The sequence below is a fragment of the Scyliorhinus canicula genome, chromosome 1 (assembly GCF_902713615.1).
Source record: "Scyliorhinus canicula chromosome 1, sScyCan1.1, whole genome shotgun sequence".
NCBI lineage: Eukaryota > Metazoa > Chordata > Chondrichthyes > Carcharhiniformes > Scyliorhinidae > Scyliorhinus > Scyliorhinus canicula.
Window position 1 is genome coordinate 43,447,298 of NC_052146.1, and position 21,818 is coordinate 43,469,115.

A 21,818-nucleotide genomic window follows, 5' to 3' on the forward strand; every position below is an offset into this window, starting at 1 on the left:
TTTCGCACGAACACAGCCAGTGTCGCAAAGGTACTTACACCAAAATTAGCTCGATGAAAAATTGTTCCAAACGAGGTAGTTTGAAACCATTAGCCAGCCACTCCGCAGGGAGCGGTAAAAGACCCCCGCCCTGCTCCATCTGTTTGCAGGCCAGGAGGTTGCTGCGGTCGGTCGGATTTCTGAGGAACCCGAAATGAAGCTACAATGAGGTGACTCGCAGGCCTGTGTTCCGGGCCTATCTGGTGAAGCCAAACCAAGAAACGAAACCAAAAACAAAAATCAGATTGTAAAAAAAAAAGGGTAACCGCGACCTGACAGGAGCAGAGTGGAAGGTTGCGGGCAGCGAGCGAACGCCGTTAAACGGCCGCTCTGCCCCGACTCCTTTACGCGGCTTCTCCGACACGAGCCAATCGCTCCCGAGGCGCCCCGTTTGATTTTGCGAGGCTCATTTCCTTTAAACGGAAGGATATTCTCCGTCTTCAGATCGCCCACTGTCTCCTCGAATTCCAGCAGCTTCTTCCTCATAGTCTCCGCCTCGCCCGTGTCCTCCGAGTCGTTGAAACGGACATGAGAAGGTTTTGAATCTTCAAACTCTTCGAACAACTGACGGTCCCCAAAATCCAATTCCACCCTCTCGGCGGCCATCTTGTCACTAAGCGGCGAGTGACGTCGCTGGGAGGGTTAAAGGGCGGAGTTCAGAGCGCACAACGATTGTGATACCCGTCGCTTCCATGGTGATGGAGGGGAGCAGCTTGGCCTAAATCAGTGAATCAGCGCCACTTGTGAACCGGCGCTAAGTGTTGCTGCGAATTACGAATGCAGCACCGGAGCCTCAACTGACGGAGCCGCGTCAGTAAAGCTCGATATGAAGGCCAATTGTTGTGGGAACCTTCGAGGGTCAAATCATTTGCAACACCAGTTAAATTTTCAAGCCAAAAACGAGTGAGGTTCTGCTAGGCCGCGGCCACTTTGCTGAGGAAGAGTCACGATATTGGAGACAGTCGCCATCTTCTCCAGTCGTTGATCAACCTGTTGCGCATTTCGACAGTGAATTATTTTTGTTTTGTGGCCTCTCTGAATGGGAACAAGCTTCATTGTGAGACCTGAGTAATTCTGTGCCTCCTGTGCGACCATATGGAGCCTGTTGAACATCTCCCCCTACGTTTTCCAGAATGGAGTGTGGGCTTCAGGAAAATCAGATTTGTATTCTTGAGTCCTCCCAATTCAATTAAGATATGTCAAGATTTTCAGATGGAGGTTGGTATCATTTAAATAGTAAATTTGAGTTTTTATTACTTATATAAAGTTCCAAAGTCTGTTTTCGATGATGAGATGTCATAGAGTCTTGCAGAACAGAACGAGGTTCCTCGTCCCATCGTTTTCTGCGCCGGTCATCAAGCTCCTAGTCTAATTCCATTTCCCAACACTTGGTCCATTATCTTGTGTGGTATGGATTTGTAACTTCCTTACCTGAGGATATGATGACAGCTGCTATTTCCTTTTTTTTTAACAAACAATTTTATTGAGGTATTTTTTGGCATTTTGTGCATAGCAAACGCTTAGAACAGATATAACATCAGATTCAGTAATCTTTAAGGTTCCCTTATTAAGTTATGGCAGCAGTCAATGTCCAAATGCAGCAGTCAATGCCCAAATGCAGCAAGACCTGGATAATATTTAGCTGACAAGTGGCAAGTTAAATTCGAGCCACGCAAGTGTCAGACAACGACCATCTCCAACAAAGAATCTAACTGCAGTCCCTTGCCATTGAATGGTATTGCTATTGTTGAATCATCCACTATCAACATCTTGGAGGTTACCATTGACCAGAAACTAAACTGGACTCGCCATATAAATACTGTGCCTACCAAGAGCAGGCCACAGGCTATGAATCCTGTGGTGAATAACTCCCCTCTTGACTTCCCAAAGTCTGTTCCCAACATACAAGGCACAAGTCAGGAGCATAATGGAATACTCTCCCCTGGCCTGGGTGAGTGCAGCTCCAAAAACACTCAAGAAGCTCAACACCATCTAGGACAAAGCAGCCTGCTTGATTGGCACTCTATGCACAAACAGTCACTCCCTCCAGCATCGATGTACAGTAGCAGGAGCATGTACTATCTATAAGATGCACTGCAGGAACTCACCAAGGCTCCTTAGACAGTATCCAATCCAGGACCATTATCATCTAGAAAGATAGGAGTTGCGGATGCCATCACGTAGACATTTCCCACAGTTCCCCATCCTGACTTGGAAATATATCATAATTTCTTCACTGTCGCTTGGTCAAACCGTTCTCCCTAACAGCACTGCTGGTGTACATTGTTAGTCTGTCGTCCGTGAATCAGATTTGTATTCTTGATTCCTCCCAATTCAGTTACAGCAGTGCAAGATGACAGCTCACTGCTATCTTCTCGAGGGTAATTAGGGATGGGCAATAAATGCCAATGAAGCCTAGATCCCTTCAATGAATAAAAAAAAATGTTATCATTACAACTGAATGCATTATAGCAATGCAAACAGAATTGTTTGTTCTGTTATGGAAATCCAATCATGGACACCCTCTGTAGTCAACGTTTGTTTCTATTTTTTCTTTTTTGTGGTTTAAAGAGAAAATGGGAGAATCTTATTTGGCAATAGATTTTTAAAAATTTAATGTATTTTACTACAAATAAACAGATTTGTACAAACAAACAGATTTTATCTCTGGTACACGGAGCACACCTAACTAGAACCCAAAGGAGCAGGTTCTTCTTGGAGGTGGAGGACAAATATGAACTGTAACAAGATGGCCCAGCCAACCATGCCCACATGTTCTGGGCATGCCCCAAACCCGTTTGGTTCTGGACGGCCGCCTTTGAAGCAATGTCCAAGGTTGTTGGGGTGAAAATATTCAATAAAAAATATTTTTAAAATCTTGTTCCTCAGTATACAACACATAAACACCCTGGGAAACATATTTCCCAAAAATCAACTATACAGTCTACAAATTTTCACACACCCCCACCTCGCGCGATGAACAGCTCCTCAAACACGGTCACAAACATCCCCCACCTTTTCTCAAATCCCCCTGCAGAGCCTTATAACTCATATTTTATCTCCTCCAAGTGCAGGAAATCGTACAGGTCCCCCAACCAAGCCGTTACCCCCGGCGGCGATGCCCACCACCACTCCAGTAAAATTTGCCACTGTGCAATCAGAGAGAGACGAAGCCCACAACATCGGCCTTCCTCCTCTCCTCTGAAACTCCAAATATCGCCACCGAAGGGTCCGGGTCCACCTTCTCCTCCACAATCCTGGCTAAGACCTCGAACACTCCTGCCCAAAATCTTCCCAATTTTTCACAATCCCAAAAGATGTGTGGTGATTCGCTGGGACCCACCCACACATCTCACACTCATCTGCTACCCCCTGGAAGAACCCACTCATTCTCACCTGAGTCATATGCACCCTGTGGCAATAGATAAATTTAATGTCCAGGCTAAACAATTGACTGGTCAAAACAAAATTAAGAGCTTTTAAAATATATATTTTAATTCCATTTTAACATTTTAAGCATACAAAGCAAAACAACCCCCAGAGGCTGATGGTAACCAACTCTTTAAAATGTAATATAAACACACCCCATCATTTGTGGAACCCCTCACTCGCACCCCTCAAAATAAACTTGCCCTTCTCCAAATACAGGAACTTCATCAAATCCCTCAGCCATACCAAGGAACAAGATTTTAAAAATATATTTTTATTGAATATTTTCATCCCTACAACCTTGGACATTGCTTCAAAGAAGGCCGTCCAGAAACAAACTGGTTTGGGGCATGCCCAGAACATGTGGGTGTGGTTGGCCGGGCCATCTTGTCACAGTTCATATTTGTCCTCCACCTCCAAGAAGAACCTGCTCATTTGGGTTCTAGTTAGGTGTGCTCTGTGTACCATTTTCAGGTGCATTAGGCTTAGCCTTGCACATGTGGATGTGGAGTTGGCCCTGTTCAGTGCTTCGCTCCAGAGTCCCCAGCCTATTTTTGTTTTATTTTAAAAAATAAATTTAGAGTGCCCAATTCATTTTTTCCAATTAAGGGGCAATTTACCATGGCCAATCCACCTACCCTGCACATCTTTGGGTTGTGGAGGTGAAATCCACGGAAGCACGGGGAGAATGTGCAAACTCCACTCGGACAGTGACCCAGAGCTGGGATCGAACCTGGGACCTTGGTGCCATGAGGCAGCAGTGCTAACCGCCGCACCACCGTGCTGCCCTCCCCATGAGATACAGAAGTCTGAGAACACGCACGAACAGACTCGAAAACAGCTTCTTCCACACTGTCACCAGACTCCAAATGACCCTCTTATTGACTTACCTCATTAACACAACACCCTGTATGCTTCATCCGATGCCAGTGCTTATGTAGTTACATTATATATCTTGTGTTGCCTATTATGTATTTTCTTTTATTCCTTTTTCTTCCCATGTACTTAATGTCCCATGTACTTAATGATCTGTTGAGCTGCTTGCAGAAAAATACTTTTCACTGTACCTCGGTACACATGACAATAAACAAATCCAAATAGGATTTGGATCAAAATCCCCCCCCCATCCAAGTTTCCCAGGTCGAACAGTTCCGCTAAGTGTCTTGGTGTCTGTGGGTATGATGTATGATGGTACCTCCTTGAGGACAAAGTTTTTTTACTTGTAAGTGTCGCGGTTCGTTCCCGTTGGGCAGTTGTAACCTTTCTGTCAGTTCCTTTAACGTCGCAAGTCTGTCGTCCGTGTACAAGTCCCTAACTGTCAGTGTCCCGCTGTCCTGTCTCCACCTCTTAAAGGAGGTGTCCATCGTGGCTGGCATGAACGTGTGGTTGCTGCAGACGGGGGCCATGGTGGACATTTTGGTCAGGCTGAAGTGTCTCAGTTGGTTCCAGGTCTGGCGTGTGGCTACTACTACAGGGCTTATTGAGTGTTGGCTGGCGGAAATGGGACTGCTGTTGTGGCGAGAGCACAGAGGCACATCCTTATGCAGGAACTCTCCTCCATCCACATCCGTTCTGTTTCTGGTTCTTTCACCCATCCCTTCGCTCTCTGCTGTGGCTGTGCAGTGGTACCATTGTAGGTTTGGGAGGGCCAGGCCTCCCCCTTTATTACTTTTTCTTTGTGGGATCCTCGGATTCTCCCCCCGACCCCGCGCGCATGATCAATTTGTCAACTATGTTATAGAAGGCCTTGATGATGTAGATCGATATAGATCTGAACAGGAAGAGGAATCTGGGTAGCACGTTCATCTTGATCATCTGTACCCTCAACGTGAGGGAGAGTGGGAGTGTATCTCGCCTCTGCAGGTCCAAGGAACAAAATTAAGAGTTAAAAGCAAGTCTTGCCTTTCATAACTTCGCACTTTTCAGCCAATGAAGTATCTTAATTGAAGTGTAGTCACTATTTTTATGTCGCAAACGCAGCAGCCAAATTGCGCACAACAAAGTCCCTCGAGCAGCAGTGTGAAAGTGATCAGATGCCCTGTAATTCTGAGATAAACATTGGTCAGGACACGGGGCGGCACATGGCGCAGTGGTTAGCACTGGGACTGCGGTGCTGAGGACCCAGGTTCGAATCCCAGCCCTGGGTCACTGTGTGGAGTTTTCCCATTCTTCCCATGTCTGCGTGGGTTTCACCCCCAGAACCCAAAAAAGATGTGCAGGTTAGGTGGATTGGCCACGTTAAATTGCCCCTTAATTGAAAAATAAATAATTGGGTACTCTAAATTTATATAAAATAAACATTGGTCAGGACACTAGGGAAGACTCTCCTAGAATCTTACAGCAAAGAAAGAGGCTCTTCGGCCCATTGTGTTCTTATAATACAATGCCTACTTGAGAGGGCTGACTAAGCCTTAGTTTAATGTATCATCCAAAATGTGGCATTTCAGATAGTACACTTGGAATATCAGCCTAGATCTATGGTTCCCAAAACTTTTTTAGTTGAAAAACTCCTTAAATAGTTTAGCAACCACAGTGCTATCATCTAAATTATAATACTCATGATAACCTGTTTCTAGCTTTTGCCACGGTTGACCACACGCATCCTCCTCCAATGCCTTTCCACTGTTATCCAGCTGGATGGGACTGCAGTCACCTAGTTTCATTCTTATTTACTCGTAGACCAAGTATAACTTGCAATGACTCGTGTTGGCTGATAATCAGAGAGCGACAAACCTACCTTGCTCAGGTATTGGCTTATTAAGGCTCATAAGAGAATTATGTTACAACCTGGATGGGAGGAGTGCACAGTTTATCTAGTCCAGGCTTGTCCAATCTTTTTGCTCAGGGCCACATTTGCATATTTTCTCACGAGGGGTCAATGAGCAAATTTCAGAAAGTCAAGGTTTGGCACAAAAGTAAACTGAACTTTTTAAAACAAAAATTGAGCTTTTAAAAAAATAATTAATTGCTGAGCAGTACAGCAATGCCATGCCAATAAATTGTTACATTTTTGAAAATAATAATAAAAATAACCAGTGGGTGAGAGGATCAGTGTATGTGGGTGCGTGTGTATGTGTTGGTAAATGATGTGAAGAGTGAGTGAGAATCCAGAAACTGGGCACATGTCACTCACCCTCACAGATGCAGTCTCCCACTCCCACCAATTCTCTCTCTTGCAAACACCCACTGATCGCATCTCCTGCACGCATACATCTGTTCCCAACCACTCACTCTCTGCCACACCTTGCACATACTCACTCTCTGTCACACACCCTCACTGTCATGCACACTCAATCTCTTCCACATCTTGCACTCACTGCCACACCCCTCGCACACTTACTCACTGCCACACCACACTTCTTCACTCGCTGCCACACACACCCCCTCTCACTCTCTGCCACCCACATACACTCTCCACTCACTTTTTTTAATTTAAAATATCCACTTCATTTTTTTTCCAATTAAAGGGCAATTTAGCATGGCCAATCCACCAACCCTGCACATCTTTGGGTTGTGGGGGTGAGACCCATGCAGACATGGGGATAATGTGCAAACTCCACAAGGCTCACTCACTTTCTGCCACCCACACACTCTCACTCACTCTCTGCCATCCATACACACACAGTATCTGCCACGCCCACCCACACACATATCCTATATGCCACCCGCACACATTCTTGCCACACACACTCACTCTCACTCTGCCACACCCACCACATCCTCATTCACTTACTGCCGCGCACACTCACTGCCACACACGCTCATTCACTCACTCTCTGCCACGCACTCACTCACTCACTGCCACACCCCGCCCACTCTCACTCACTCACTGCCACACCCCACACCCGTGAACTCACTCACACTGGAGGACAATATGGTTGGATTAATCCTTCTTGTTTCAGCCTCTTGGGCTTCCTAAAGACAGACAAGTTCCACAGATTTGAGGATTCCTGGCTGGATACTGACCGCTCATCCCTGTCATGTGATTGACAGGAAATCACTAGCCTTTGCTTTTTGACCATTTTTTTCTCTTATCAGTTAAAATTAATGCAGTGCAAACAGTTGTTCCCCACTCAAGTACCAAGCTGATCAGATGATTTCTTGGAAAGGGCAGTCTTGCTCCCAAACCAAAGGTGAAGTTATGACCTTCTTGTAAAAAAAATAGTGTCCAAATAATGCAATGTCTTTCCATATTTTAAAATAAAATATTGTCCTGAAAGATATTCTGACAATTACGTTAGTAAGAATGAGATATGGTGCACAAAAAACAAGTTAAAAAAAACAAAACAAAATAAGGCCAATGGCTTTATGTCTAGTAATATATTTCTTACATTGTTAAATTCCTCTTTCCCTCATTTTAGGAGTGCTTGACCCCTCTTTTTCTTGGTACTGATGTTGTGGCAAAAACTGGCATCCGTACTGAAAATCATCCAAGAATTCATGCAAAATTTGCAAAGAAAGGATTGGCAACTAAACTCAGCTTCAGTTCAGGTACTATATTAATTCTCATTTGAATCTAGTGTAATCTATAGGGCTATTCAAAAGAGTTTACAAATCTCTGGAAGGAAATTATATTTATTTTAGGTGTGACAACTCACTAGTTGTATCTTCCATATACACAAGATAATTGAGGATGATGAAGATCATTTAGCGCACCTTCATTCATCAGTCCTGGTTTGGCCAAAAAGAATGATCCTAAAGGCCTCCCGTTGCTTCTCATTTACTTGTTTCTTAAATAATTCCATGGTATTCAGCTCTACTTTTCCATTTGGAAGTCCGATGCATACGGTGATCATTCTTTGCAGGATGCAAAAAACCTTGATCATGTCTGAATCAAGGCTCCTGAGGCAGCACCTTCCAAACCCTCAACCACTAACATCTAGAAGGACCAGGGCAGCAGATACATGGGAACACCACCATCTGAAAGTTCCTCCTAGTCACTCACCATCTTGACTTGGAAATCTATCGTCGTTCCTTCACTGTTTCTGGGTCAAAATTCTAGAACTCCCTCCCTAACAGCATAGTGGTTTTACCTACACCACATGGACTGCAGTAGTTCAAGGATGGCAGCTCACCACCAACTTCTCAAGGGCAATTAAGGATGGGCAACAAATGCTGGCCTGGCCAATGAAGCTCACATCCCCTTAAAATCTGCTTTAACTAGTTTGAAACTTCGCCCTTTGTCCTCCTCACACATCTTTATTTCAAATTATTTTTGAGATTTATTTGGTGTACTTCAATAGGTAGGCTCAAAATGTTTCTTTTTATGTTTGAAACATCAAAGTGTCTCCAGCCTTTTTTCATAATTCAGTCTCCCGATATGGATTAGCTACTTGTCCCTTATCTGCACTATTTCCAGGGCCTCAATACCTTCCTTTGTTTTGGTGCCCGGAGCTAAGCACTGTACTCAATATGTCAGAGCATAATGCTATAGGTTGCTTATGACTTCCTTTAATTTGCAATCAGCTATTCCGCAAGCAGTTGTTCCTTTTTTTAAACGTCATTTCCCCAGCTAGCTTTTGCTCTTTCTGTGACTTCTCTACTTCTGTTGATGGCCTCTGCTGTGACCTCCTTTGCTGCCCTTGCCATCTGTAGTTGGTTCACAATGTAGATTGCAGCCGTCTCCTAGATTAGCTCTTCTCCATTTCGCTTTCACTCCTATTTGTGATATCCGAAAATATTTGTTTGCAGAATTTCGATTTGAAGGACTGAAGATACCTACTGTGGTGAACAATTTGTGGTTTTACAGCATTCAGGGACTGTTTCGAGTTGCTTTTGAGATGTACACTAAAGAGCAACAATTTGAAGTCCTTGTTGTACTTCAGGTACTATTAGCATTTGAAAGATATGTTAATTGTAAAATAATTTTCAGTTATTTAGATCATGGCCAAAAAGCATTATTTGGCATTATGGGCTTTATGGGTAGCACAAGTGGATAGCACTGTGGCTTCACAACGCCAGGGTCCCAGGTTCGATTCCCCGCTGGGTCACTGTCTGTGCGGAGTCTGCACTTTCTCCCCGTGTCTGCGTGGGTTTCCTCCGGGTACTCCGGTTTCCTTCCACAGTCCAGAGTCCAAAGATGTGCAGGTTAGGTGGATTGGCCATGATAAATTGCCCTTAGTGACCAAAAAAGGTTAGGAGGGGTTATTGGGTTATGGGAATAGGGTGGAAGTGAGGGCTGAAGTGGGTCGGTGCAGACTTGATGGGCCGAATGGCCTCCTTCTGCACTGTATGTTATAGAACATAGAACAGTACAGCACAGAACAGGCCCTTCGGCCCTCGATGTTGTGCCGAGCAATGATCACCCTACTCAAGCCCACGTATCCACCCTATACCAGTAACCCAACAACCCTCCATTAACGGTATCATTGTGGATAGCACAATCGCTTCACAGCTCCAGGGTCCCAGGTTCGATTCCGGCTTGGGTCACTGTGTGGAGTCTGCACATCCTCCCCGTGTGTGCGTGGGTTTCCTCCGGGTGCTCCGGTTTCCTCCCAAAGATGTGCAGGTTAGGTGGATTGGCCGTGATAAATTGCCCTTAGGGTCCAAATTGCCCTTAGTGTTAGGTGGGGTTACTGCGTTATTGGGATAGGGTGAGGTATGGGCTTGGGTAGGGTGCTCTTTCCAAGAGCCGGTGCAGACTCGATGGGCTGAATGGCCTCCTTCTGCACTGTAAATTCTATGAAAAAAAAACCTTATTTTTTAGGACACTAAGGGCAATTTAGCCTGGCCAATCCACCTAACCCGCACATCTTTGGACTGTGGGAGGAAACCCACGCACACACGGGGAGGACGTGCAGACTCCGCACAGACAGTGACCCAGCCGGGAATCGAACCTGGGACCCTGGAGCTGTGAAGCATTTATGCTAACCACCATGCTACCGTGCTGCCCTTATATGTTCTATGTTTCATGTAATTCAATTTAAAATTATGATCTTCCACTATTTGCTTCATTAATGTATATGTTGTGATACAAAACGATAGCACTTGACAATGTTAATGTTTCTTTTGAGACCCATTATTAAAAGTCATTAATAACCGAAGGTAAGTGTGCGCACAAATCAGGTGAATTTGGGGTACTTTCGGTTATATAGGGAATGAGGCAGGGGTGTCCCATGTCTCCCTTCTTGTTTGCGCTGGCGATAGAGCCCTTGGCCATTGCGCTGAGGTGCTCGGATAAGTGGAAGGCGATAGTGAGGGGGGGTGTGCGGAGCATAAGATGTTGTTTGTTGTACATCTCCAACCCGGATTCAATGGTGGGGGATATAATGGGGCTGCACAGGAGATTCGGGGCTTTTTCACGTTATCTGTTGAATCTGGAAAAGTGAGTATTTTTGGGTGTCTTTTCCAGGGGTGGGAGCTAGTTTAATAATAATCTTTATTAGTGTCACATTTAGACTTGCATTGACACTGCAATGAAGTTACTGTGAAAATCTCCGAGTCAGCACACTGCGGCGCCTACTCGAGTACACTGAGGGAGAAATTTGAATGTCCAATTCACCTAACAAACACGACTTTTGGGACTTGCAGGAGGAAACCGGAGTACCCGGAGCAAACCCACGCAGACAAGGGGAGAACATGCAGACTCCACACAGACAGTGACCCAAGCCAGGAATCAAACCTGGGTTCCTGACGCTGTGAAACAACAGTGCTAATCACTGTGCTACATTGGGGGGGTTGCTGTTTCGACAGGCGACCACTTTAGGTATTGGGGATGCAGGTGGCTTGAGACTGGGCCCGGCTCCGTCAATTGAATTCACAAGCCTGATGGATTTCGATTTAGTTTTATTGTCATGTGAACCGAGAAAAGTAGTAATCTGCAGGAGATGGGTTCACATGATGGACTGGGCTGTGTTCTCTGTAGTTTCTTACGGTCTTGGACCAGGCAGTTGCCATACCAGGCTGTGATGCAGCCAGGTAGGATGCTTTCTATGGTGGACCTGTAAAAACCGGTAAAAGTCAACATGGAAATGCCGAATTTGATTAGTTTCCTCAGGAATTATGGCCGCTGCTGTGCGTTCTTGTTTGTAGCATCGATGTGGGTGGATCAGGACAGATTGTTGGTGGTGTGTACACCTAGGAATTTGAAGCTGTCAACCATCTCCACCTTAGCACCATTAATGCAGACAAGGATGTGTACGACGCTGTTTCCTGAAGTCGATGACCAATCCTTAGTTTTGCTGACACTGTGAGAGAGATTGTTGTCGTTGTACCATGCAACTAAGTTCTCTATCTCCCTCCTGTACTCTGACTCATCGTTTGAGATCCAACCCACTACGGTTGTGTTATCAGCAAACTTGGAGCCACCTGCACCCCCAATACCTAAAGTGGTTCGAGCCACATTTTACCACATAGGCGTGTGTGCATAGCGATTATAGTCGGGGTTCGAAGTACGCAGCCTTGAGGGGCCCCGGTATTGAGGACTATTGTGGAGGAGGTGTTATTGTTTATCCTTACTGATTGTGGTCTATGGGTTAGGAAGTCTAGGATCCAGTTGCAGAGGGAGGAACCCAAGTCCTAGGTTTTGGGGTCTGGATCTGAGCTTGGCTGGGATAATGACGTTGAAGCTGGAGCTGTAGTCATTGAATAAGGAATCTGACGTAAGAGACCTTGTTGTTGAGATGCTCCAGGGATGAGTGCAGGGCCAGGGAGATGGCATCTCCCCGGCAAGTCCCCGCGAGTGAGGAGGGTAATGCTTGAGCGGAGTCGGGGAGAGGGCGGGCGGGCGCTGCCGAACTTCAGCAATTATTACTGGGCGGCCAACATAGAAGGCGGCTTCATGCAAGGGCACAAGTTTTGGGGCTGGTAACTGCGCCGCTGCCGTTCCCGCTGGTGCGGTACTCCATCATCCCGTGGCGGTGGCGGCCCTGAGAGTCTGGGGGCAATGGAGGAGATATGTGGGAGCATTGGTCTGGTCCCCAATCTACAATAATCACCAGTTTGCCCCAGGGATTATGGATGGGATGGGGGAGGGGGGGTTCCGAATATGGCGGAGAGCGGGGATTGAGAGGATGGGAGACTTGTTTATAGAGGGGAGCTTTCTGAGTATGAGGGCGCTGGAGGAGAAGTTTGCATTGGTGGGGAAAACAAATTTAGATACCTGCAGGTGCGGGACTTTCTGCGTAGACAGGTAACAACCTTCCCACTCCTGCTGCTACGGGGGATTCAGGACAGGGTAGTTTCCAGAGGATGGGTAGGAGAGGGGAGTGTCTCTGACATTTACAAGGAACCTATGGGCTCAGAGGAGACACGGACCGAGGAGCTGAAGTGAAAATGGGAGGAGGAGCTGGCGGGAGATAGAAGAGGACCTTTGGGCAGACGTGTTGAGTAGAGTCAACGTGACCGCAACTTGTGCCAGGTTCAGCCTGATTCAATTCAAGGTCGTTCACCGGGCTCACATGACAGTGGGCCGGATGAGCAGATTCATTGGGTTGGAGGACAGGTGTGCAAAACATGCAGGAGGACCAGCGAACCATGTCCACATGTTCTGGGCATGTCCGAAGCTTAGGGGATTTTGGCAGGGGTTTGCTGATGTCATGTCCAAGGTATTAAAAACAAGGGTGGCATTGAGTCCAGAGGTGACGATTTATGGGGTGTCGCAGGATCTGGGAATCCTGAAGAGGCAGACGTTCTGGCCTTTGCTTCCCTGGTAGCCCGGAGATGGATACTATTAGCTTGGGGGGACTCAAGGCCCCCGAAGTCGGAGACCTGGCTATCGGACATGGCTTGCTTTCCCTGTTTGGAGAAAATCAAGTTTGCCTTGAGAGGGTCACCGTTAGGGTTCACCCGGAGGTGGCAACCATTCATCGACTTCTTCACGGAAAATTAATCTTCCGGGGCGGGGCGGGGCGGGTTAGGTTAGCGTAGATTAGGGGGTTAATTAATGGTGGGACCTGTTGGGGAGGGAGGTGATATTTGCACTATGTTTATATTCTCATGTACATTGTTTATATTGCTGCTGTTACAATGCCAAAAAAAACCTCAATAAAATGTTTATTAAAAAAAACAAAGCTTGCTGAGCAAAAATAAAGCAATTAATTTGCTTTAATAAAGATTAATAAAGATCACCATTAGAGTATGAGAGGGACAGGAGTCTGTTTGTCTGGCTCACTCACTATCTCTTGATGGTCACTCACCCATTGTGTGAATCACTGTTTGGGTATTTGGTGTGAGGGTGAGTGGGAATCCTGAGACTGCAAGTGGGCCATATACAGAATCCCATATTAACTCGGATGTTCAAGCCCCCACTCTGTTTCTTTCCCACATTCTCTCCCCGCGCAACGGGTCTCTTCTCTCCCGGACCCACACCATTGCGATCAGCTTATTCCAGTCCAGCAGTCAGATTTTTCACCCACCTGTCCCGGCGGTCAGCCTCCTCCTCTTCATTCATAGCATGACAGCCTCTCCTCTCTCTCCCTCACCTTGCCAAAGACCCTTTTCCTGCAGCATGCTTATTGCCACCAATGCTGCTCCTCCTCCAATCACAGATTTCTTCTCGCCCTCATTTGCTGCTGATAGGTTCTTGAGCATTGTGAAAACTAGCTCCGATGGCCAAATTTGGAGGCTTTGCAGCCTGCATCTGGGTGTTTGACAAGCTTGGTTTCCACCAATGAATGACATATGCCGTGACAAATTGCTGAAATCCTTATTTCAACTGTATTAACAAAGGAAGTGTTATGGCATGTTTTGCAAAAAGTAATGCAATTTATGTTCCAATTAAACCAAGTGACTACCTGATTCTTTGGATGACAGTAATATTTGTTTTCTTGTGATAGGATTTGTGGAAAGCAAGAATAAATGACCCCATTCTTAATGAAAAATATGATGTTAAGATTCTGCAAAACCTTGCTGAAGAATCACTTGAAAATTGCATTCCTGAAATGAGGAACCACAAAAGTTTCAATGCATTACATTCAAGCATTCAAAGTGCTAATCTGGTACCTGATAATGTATTTGAGACAGCTGGTTTGCCGTTGGATTCTCCTTACAACAGTGTTGTTAGTCAGGATGACCATAACTATTGTCTCCAAGAAAGAATTTTACAACAAACTGAAGAACTTTGTGCAGATAACGCACCATATGTGGAGGTTTTGGGTTATGATTCTTTATCTATCAAGTTTAGATCAGTTTATCAGGCGTTTAAAATGTTACCATTGCAAATACAAAAGAAACACAAGAAAACAATTTCACTGTTGCTTGATTTTGTAGAACTCCTAATAAGTGAAAGCATATCTGCAGAGAAGTTGGCTGATATGACGTTGCAACTTCTGACCCATCTTCAAGACTTCATTATCAACACAGAAACCACTGAAACTGGAGTTAATTCTATTTATTGTAGTCACATGCTTTATACTGTAAGTAATTGGTTGGGACATCAGTTTTATTCTGCTAATGCCTCTATCAGAAGGCAAGTGGAAGAATTTAAAACAACTCACATTGACAGAATCACAGATTTACCACCTGCTGAGGAATTGGTCGACAAACTATTTCCTGAAGCGATGAAGGTTTTGCTGTTAAGCTGGATGGGGCTTGATGATTATTCTGCCTTGTGGAAACGTCAAAGTGAATATCCTATAGTGTTGCTTATATTAGAGTTTGCAAATCATAATCTTATCACAGGTGTAGCTCATGTTTTGTATTCTAGTTTGATCTGTAAATAAGATTTTAGGTAGGAATTTGGACTGTATTTAAACTAGAAACCACTGCTTCAATTTAGGTATCTTGTGAAATTTCCAATTAAGGGGCAATTTAGAACAGCCAATCGACCTACCCTGCATATCTTTGGGTTGTGGTGGTGAGACCCACGCAGACACTGGGAGAATGTGCAAACTCCACACGGATAGTGACCCGGAGCCGGGATCGGACATGGGTCCTCGGCGCCGTGAGGCAGCAATGCCCTATGCCACCTCTTTTGAAGAAGTTGAATAATCTTGAACAGTCAAAAATCGTTTTGGAAGTCGACAGATATTTGGAGATTTTATTTCACAAATGTCATTACCATACCCTTGGTATGTTGGGAATGGGCTGGGATGGAGGGCAACTTCAGCAAGACTATCAGTATGAGAAAAGCAAAATACTGTACATGCTGAATGCCTGAAACAAAGATAGAAAAAGTTGCAAACACACAACAGATCTGTATCAGTGAAGGGGAAGGCAAGTTTATATTTTGAATCTGGACCTCGCAGTTTTGGACTGTTAAGAATGAGTTTGATATTAAACTATTGATCCATTAAACTACATTGTGTGAAAAGAGACCATGTATGCATGAATTACTTCTTAAATTTTCTCCTTACATTTACATAGGTGCCCTGGGTCGCTGTCCGTGTGAAGTTTGCACATTCTCCCCATGTCTGCTTGGGTCTCACCCATAACCCAAAAAAATGCACAGGATAGATAGGTGAATTTGCCACGCTAAATTTCCCCTTAATTGGAAAAAAAAAGTCCAAAGATGTGCGGGTTAGGTGGATTGGCCATGCTAAATTGCCCGTAGTGTCCTAAAAAGTAAGGTTAAGGGAGGGAGGGGGGAGGGGGTTGTTGGGTTACGGGTATAGGGTGGATTTAGAACATAGAACAGAACAGGCCCTTCAGCCCTCAATGTTGTGCCGAGCCATGATCACCCTACTCAAACCCACGTATCCACCCTATACCCGTAACCCAACAACCCCCCCTTAACCTTACTTTTATTAGGACACTTCGGGCAATTTAGCATGGCCAATCCACCTAACCCGCACATCTTTGGACTGGGAGGAAACCGGAGCACCCGGAGGAAACCCACGCACACAGGGGGAGGACGTGCAGACTCCACACAGACAGTGACCCAGCCGGGAATCGAACCTGGGACCCTGGAGCTGTGAAGCATTTATGCTAACCACCATGCTACCCTGCTGCCCCCTGATACCCTGCTGCCCCCTGCTATGGGTTTGAGTAGGGTGATCATTGCTCGGCACAACGTTGAGGGCCGAAGGGCCTGTTCTGTGATGTACTGTTCTATGTTCTAATTGGGTACTCTATATTTATTTCAAAAAAACATTTATATAGGCATGTTTATTTCTTGTCTCCTTCCACACCAATATTAAAAAGTACATAAGTATTTTTTATTTCTTACCCTCTTGATCATCAGCCATCTCACTTTCTCTGCTCCTCTCACTCAAACTGCTTTCCTTACTGAAGGGAACCAGCTATTTCTGACAGGTAAAAGGATCATTGATTTAGCCATTTTGATGTAACTACTAAACCCCATGCCAAAATTCATTTAAAAATGAATTCCATCATAAGACTGCAAACAGTCTAACTTCAGATTACAAAGTGTATAGCTTGCAATAATGAAAGCATAGGTTTGAAACATCTACAGTCTAACTCAAAGCAAATGAAACAATTCAATGAAGGTCACAGCAAGTTAACATGAATGAAATGAATCTGCCATTGTTCAAAATGTGAATATGTATAGCAGTCAGCAGAAACCAGATCTGATTAAAAGTAAGTCACATTCCAGTACACAGCAAACACCCAAAGATGCAACATATTCACAGCTATGTTGCACATTGATGATTGACAACTAACCATCCAATCAAATGCATTTGAGACTCATCCAAGCCAATCAGCATATTACAGGGGGTAGGGACAGATGGAGTCAAACTGATAACATTTTCCTTAAAGATGGCAGCCATTTTCCGTTCCCAGATCACTCTCTACTATTTACCCAACTACTCGCTATCTTTATTTCGTATTTTCATTTTTCTACTCCAACTCCAAAGTCTGTGCAAGCTGTTTTGCTTTGAGCAAGAAACCATTACTGTATTTTGAAATAGTTTGTAAGCAACTAAGTTAATTATAGCTCTTAAAGTCTTCTGCTGGCAGGGGCTTTCCTGAGAATATTTGATTTGTAACCACAAGAAGAAATAAAACTCTCAATTAAAATCAATAGACACAATAAAAGATTTAATTTCACACCTGAGACATGCAACTTAAATTTCTACCGAGTTAAAAGTGTACATGAGACGACACTAAAACCTCATGGTAGATTTCAACACTTACACTTCATTTTCACTAAATCCGTTGTTGTCTGGCGAACCTTGCAGGGCCAAACAATTCCTCTTAGTTCCCCAGATTATAGCCCCACTACAGAACATCAAGCGATTGCACCAGGTCATACAATAAGATAATCCTCCAATCCCCAACTTCTATCTTCTTCCCAAGATCTACAAATCGGACTGCCCTGGTATTTCAGCCTGTTCCTATTCCAATGAGCTCATTTCTTTCTGTCTTGACTCTTATCAAGTCCACTGACTCCCAAACTGCCTCCATTACACTTTCTCACACTACTTCCATTCAGTTACACTGGTCTCTCCATTTAATCTCGTCTGATATCTCATTTTTCCTCAACTAAGAATTCCCCACTGTGGTTGACATGGCCCTTGACCGTGTCTGTCCCTTTCCTCTCATTTTTGCTTTCACCTTCCTCTCAGAACCATGATAGGGTTACCCTTGTACCTTCAATCCATCAGCCTCCATATTGTGGATTACCCTGTCATTTCCAGCATGATGCCATCACCAAACAGAACGTCTCCTATCAACATTTCAACACGCTCCATCTGTGACACTCTGATTCAATTCTCAATCACCCCAACAACCCCTATTTTCCAAGAGCACCTGTCCATGCAAGCGCGAGAGATGCAACCCTGCCCTTTTACCTCCCACTTCACCATCAAAGGCCCCAAGCACTCGATCGAAGTTAAACAGCAATTTACAAGCACTTCCATTCTGGTTTATTATATTCATCCACCCAGCATAGTCTGCTCTATCTTGGAGAGACAAAAGAATAGACTGGATAACAGCTTTGTTGAACAAATGTATTCAATCTGTACGCATGATACTGAGCTGTTGGTTGCCAATCATTTTAATTTCCCACCTTGCACTCTCCTCAGCTTCCTGCGTTAAGTGAAGCTCAACACAAGCTCAGGGAACAGCATTTAAGCTTTCACCTGGACACTTAGTTAACAGACTCTGAACTTGACAGTGAGTTTAACAACTGCCTCCATTTGTTTCCTTTTTCTTTGCAAGCTTCGGTCTTACATTCTACATTCTTCTTTTATTTTCCTTTCAGGCCAGCTATTAAATTCCTGCTCTTCACACGTTTGTCCAATTACCATTCCATTGGCCTTTCACTGCCAACCCTCGTCTTCCACCTTATTACAGACCTTTTATCATTTCTAAATTCCTCCCCCTTCCTTCAAACCATTTCTCACATTTGCTAGTTCTGATGCAGCCATCAACCTGAAAGTCAGATGTTTAGAGAATGGATACAGGCCCTTCGGCCCGCCTGTCTATGCCGCCCAATTTCTATCCTGTATCAAAGTAATATTTTTTTTTTAAAAAGGGGCAGCAGGGTAACACAAGTGGATAGCACTGTGCCTTCATAGCACCAGGGTCCCAGGTTGGATTCCCCACTGGGTCACTGTCTGTGCAGAGTCTGCGCACACTCCCTGTCTGCGGGGGTTTTGTCCGGGTGCTCCGGTTTCCTCCCAGTCTAAAGACGTGCAGGTTAGGTGGATTGGCCATGATAAATTGCCCTTCGTGATTGAAAAAAATTATGAGGGGTTATTGGGTTACGGGGATAGGCTGGAAGTGAGGGCTTGAGTGGGACAGTGCAGACTCAATTGGCCGAATGACCTCCTTCTGCACTGTATGTTCTATCCCTAAGCTAGTCCCACTTGCCTGCATTTGGCCCATACCCCTCTATACCCACCCTGCCCGTGTAACTGTCAATGTTAAGTCAGAGTGTAATGCTGGTTTCACAAAGCTAATTGGAGAGCGGTGCAAATTGGATAACATTTGGACATTGGCATTTATCTGCATCTCTGTTCCTTGCCTAAAATTGCTGTGCATATTTACACACAAATAACAGTGAATGCCCTTAGTCTTACTGTTATTCTGACAGTAAAATCAGGCACAAGTGTTTAAACCAAGTACAAGCTTGGTGACGTGAAACAAAATTAGACATAGACATGTAGATCGATTTTCAACTGATATACCTGGAGAATATGGCACGAATGAGGTTGTAATTTCATACATTACAGGCATCACTGATAAGTGATCGAGCACAATGCCATCTTCTGTGAAGAAATCTTCAAACGTCCACTCATCATAAGAATCTTTGTCGTAAATCTATGTCAACTGTTTCTCTCTACAAATGCCTGTCCTGCTGAGTATTTTCAACATTTAAAAAAAAAATTTGATTTCCAGTATTTTGTTCTTCCAAGGTTGACATTAGATTTCCCCAAGGTCACCAAAAAGTAATCTTAAATGGTTCTACCACACCACTGATGTGAAAAACATGTTTCAATCAAACTAAAACCCAAAAAAGCCCCAAGTTTAAGCAAAAGAAACCTTCTCAATTAAATTCTAACAATATAATTGTCATTTACCTTCTGGTACCCATCGGTCTTGAAGACATCAAGCATACTGGTCAACAAAGTATGCTTTCTCTCTCAGGTCACCCAGGCATGGGCAAGAGCAAAAAAGAGGCAGGCAATCAGTGGTGCACCCATTCTGGACCTACAAGTTCCTACTTTTTGCCAGACCCACAAGATCTACCAATTGTATCACCACATCACTAATAAACAAGCCAGCAATCAACCCAGGAACCTGACTAAGTTTTACTTACCGTGTGCTGCTGAACCTGATATACTATTACTGGGTGGCAAACGTGGAGAAGGTACAGGAATCAGTAGGCAGTCTGGGTGAGGCTAGGTCTTATAGGGACAGGGTTGCAGGCATTAGTGACTTGCAGGTTTTGAATTTTGCGACCTTCCCAGTATTGCTGCCATCACATTGGTGGAGAGGATATTGTTGCTGGTGGAAGAGGAGTACTTCCAGAATTTAAGGGAGGATTCTGGCAGAGGACATAACACTGGAGTGGATTAAGTTAAAGTGGGAGGAAGAAACCAGGTGCGTGTGAAACCTTGCGGAGGATGAATGCAACCATGTCGTATGCAAGACTCAATCTCATACAATTAAAGGTGGTCCATCAGGTACATTTAAGGGGCTATGAGGAGTTGGGTGAGGGGATAGAGGATAAATGTGAGCAATGTGGTAGGGGCCCCATTGTTCTGGGTATGTCGTAAACTAGTAAACTTCTAAGGTTCCTTCAGCATCATGTCAGCGATCATACAAGGGGATTGGAGCCTGGTCCCCTAAAATCAATTTTTGGGGTGTTGCACCTGCTGGAGCTGCAGATAGGTGCGGGGCATATCTTAGTCTTCGTCAAGCTTATTGCTCACAGGAGTGGGGGTCTGTTGGTGTGGAGGTCTCCACCCAGCGCCTCGGCATGGATGGGGGAAAATCGCACGGAAGAAAATTAAATTCATGTTGAGAGGTATGTTTGGGAGGTTTTACATAAGATGGCAGCAATTTGTCATGTATTTCAAGGAACTGACACCGTTAAAAGCTAGGGTGTTTGTTTTTGGGGTTGTTTATGTTTTGTATTTATATATTCAAAAAATTTTCAATAAAAATACTTTTTATGAAGTTTTACTTGCTGTCTTTTACCATTGTAACTTTCAATGCTATTTGCTTAATAGTAGGTAAGCTACATAATTGGAAAAACAAAAGAATCTCTTCCGACATGAAATGCAAGTGTCTCCTTTTGCTTAATCACATTATGTTCTGCAATTAAGGTTATCTGATCACTGCAGTTAGCCCCAATTTCAATACAAGAGTGACAAAGTTCAAGTGCTTTGTTGGGTATAAATTGCTTTGGGAAATCTGGAGGTCAAGAAAGGAGCTATACAGGCAGAATGTAGTGCAGTGGTTAGCACTGGGACTACAGCGCTGAGAACCCAGGTTCGAATCCCAGCCTTGGGTCAATGTCCATGTGGAGTTTGCACATTCTCCCTATGTATGCGTGGGTTTCACCCCCACAACCCAAAGATGTGCAGGTTAGGTGGATTGTCCACGCTAAAATGCCCCCAAAATTGGGAAAAATATAATTGGGTACTCTAAATTTATGTTAAAAAAAGGAGTTAGATAAATGCACCTTTTTCTTGTTTACTGAAGAACTAGCAAGGGGCTTTCTGTCGGCAAGGGTGGAAACTATAACATTACACCAGACTGTGACTTTTAACAAGCTATTCTATTACTGATATATAAAATCACCATTGTCCCAGGTGACCATAGGCTGCTTTCCCCTTTTGAGGAAGAGCTGATTGGTGGTGATTTAACTTCGAGGATCACAGCTTCGGTGAGGGGCAAGGGGCCTTCACGAATAATCTCAGCCGGTACAGGAATTGAATCTATGCTATCGGCATTACTCTGCATCAAAAACCAACTGAGCTAAACCCCAGATGTAAATA

At 44.5% G+C, this 21,818-nt stretch overlaps 2 protein-coding genes across 2 annotated transcripts in view; one reads left to right on the forward strand and one right to left on the reverse strand.

The window, feature by feature from the left end:
* The window catches only part of zcchc8 (zinc finger, CCHC domain containing 8), a 39,373-nt gene extending 38,694 nt beyond the window's left edge, over positions 1-679 (reverse strand). Inside the window, exon 1 of the mRNA XM_038789988.1 lies at positions 471-679. Coding sequence (XP_038645916.1) covers positions 471-645 — 175 coding nt within the window. The 5' untranslated portion in view covers positions 646-679. The remainder of the gene's footprint in view (positions 1-470) is intronic.
* Positions 680-698: 19 nt separating this feature from the next.
* Positions 699-15,720, forward strand: si:ch211-110p13.9 (uncharacterized protein LOC562347 homolog). Its single transcript, XM_038790054.1, has 4 exons — positions 699-1,257; positions 7,830-7,959; positions 9,160-9,293; positions 14,244-15,720. The coding sequence occupies exons 1-4, from the start codon at positions 1,135-1,137 to the stop codon at positions 15,126-15,128; spliced, it is 1,272 nt and encodes a 423-aa protein (XP_038645982.1). The 5' UTR covers positions 699-1,134; the 3' UTR covers positions 15,129-15,720.
* The last annotated feature ends 6,098 nt before the right edge of the window (positions 15,721-21,818 follow it).

Bases quoted from the DNA above. Each gene is read 5' to 3' on its own strand.
- si:ch211-110p13.9 (XM_038790054.1), top strand. From the start codon at position 1,135: ATGGAGCCTGTTGAACATCTCCCCCTACGTTTTCCAGAATGGAGTGTG. The intron at 7,960-9,159 runs GTACTATATTAA...ATTTGTTTGCAG, and splicing joins TAAACTCAGCTTCAGTTCAG to AATTTCGATTTGAAGGACTG. The intron at 9,294-14,243 runs GTACTATTAGCA...TTCTTGTGATAG, and splicing joins AAGTCCTTGTTGTACTTCAG to GATTTGTGGAAAGCAAGAAT.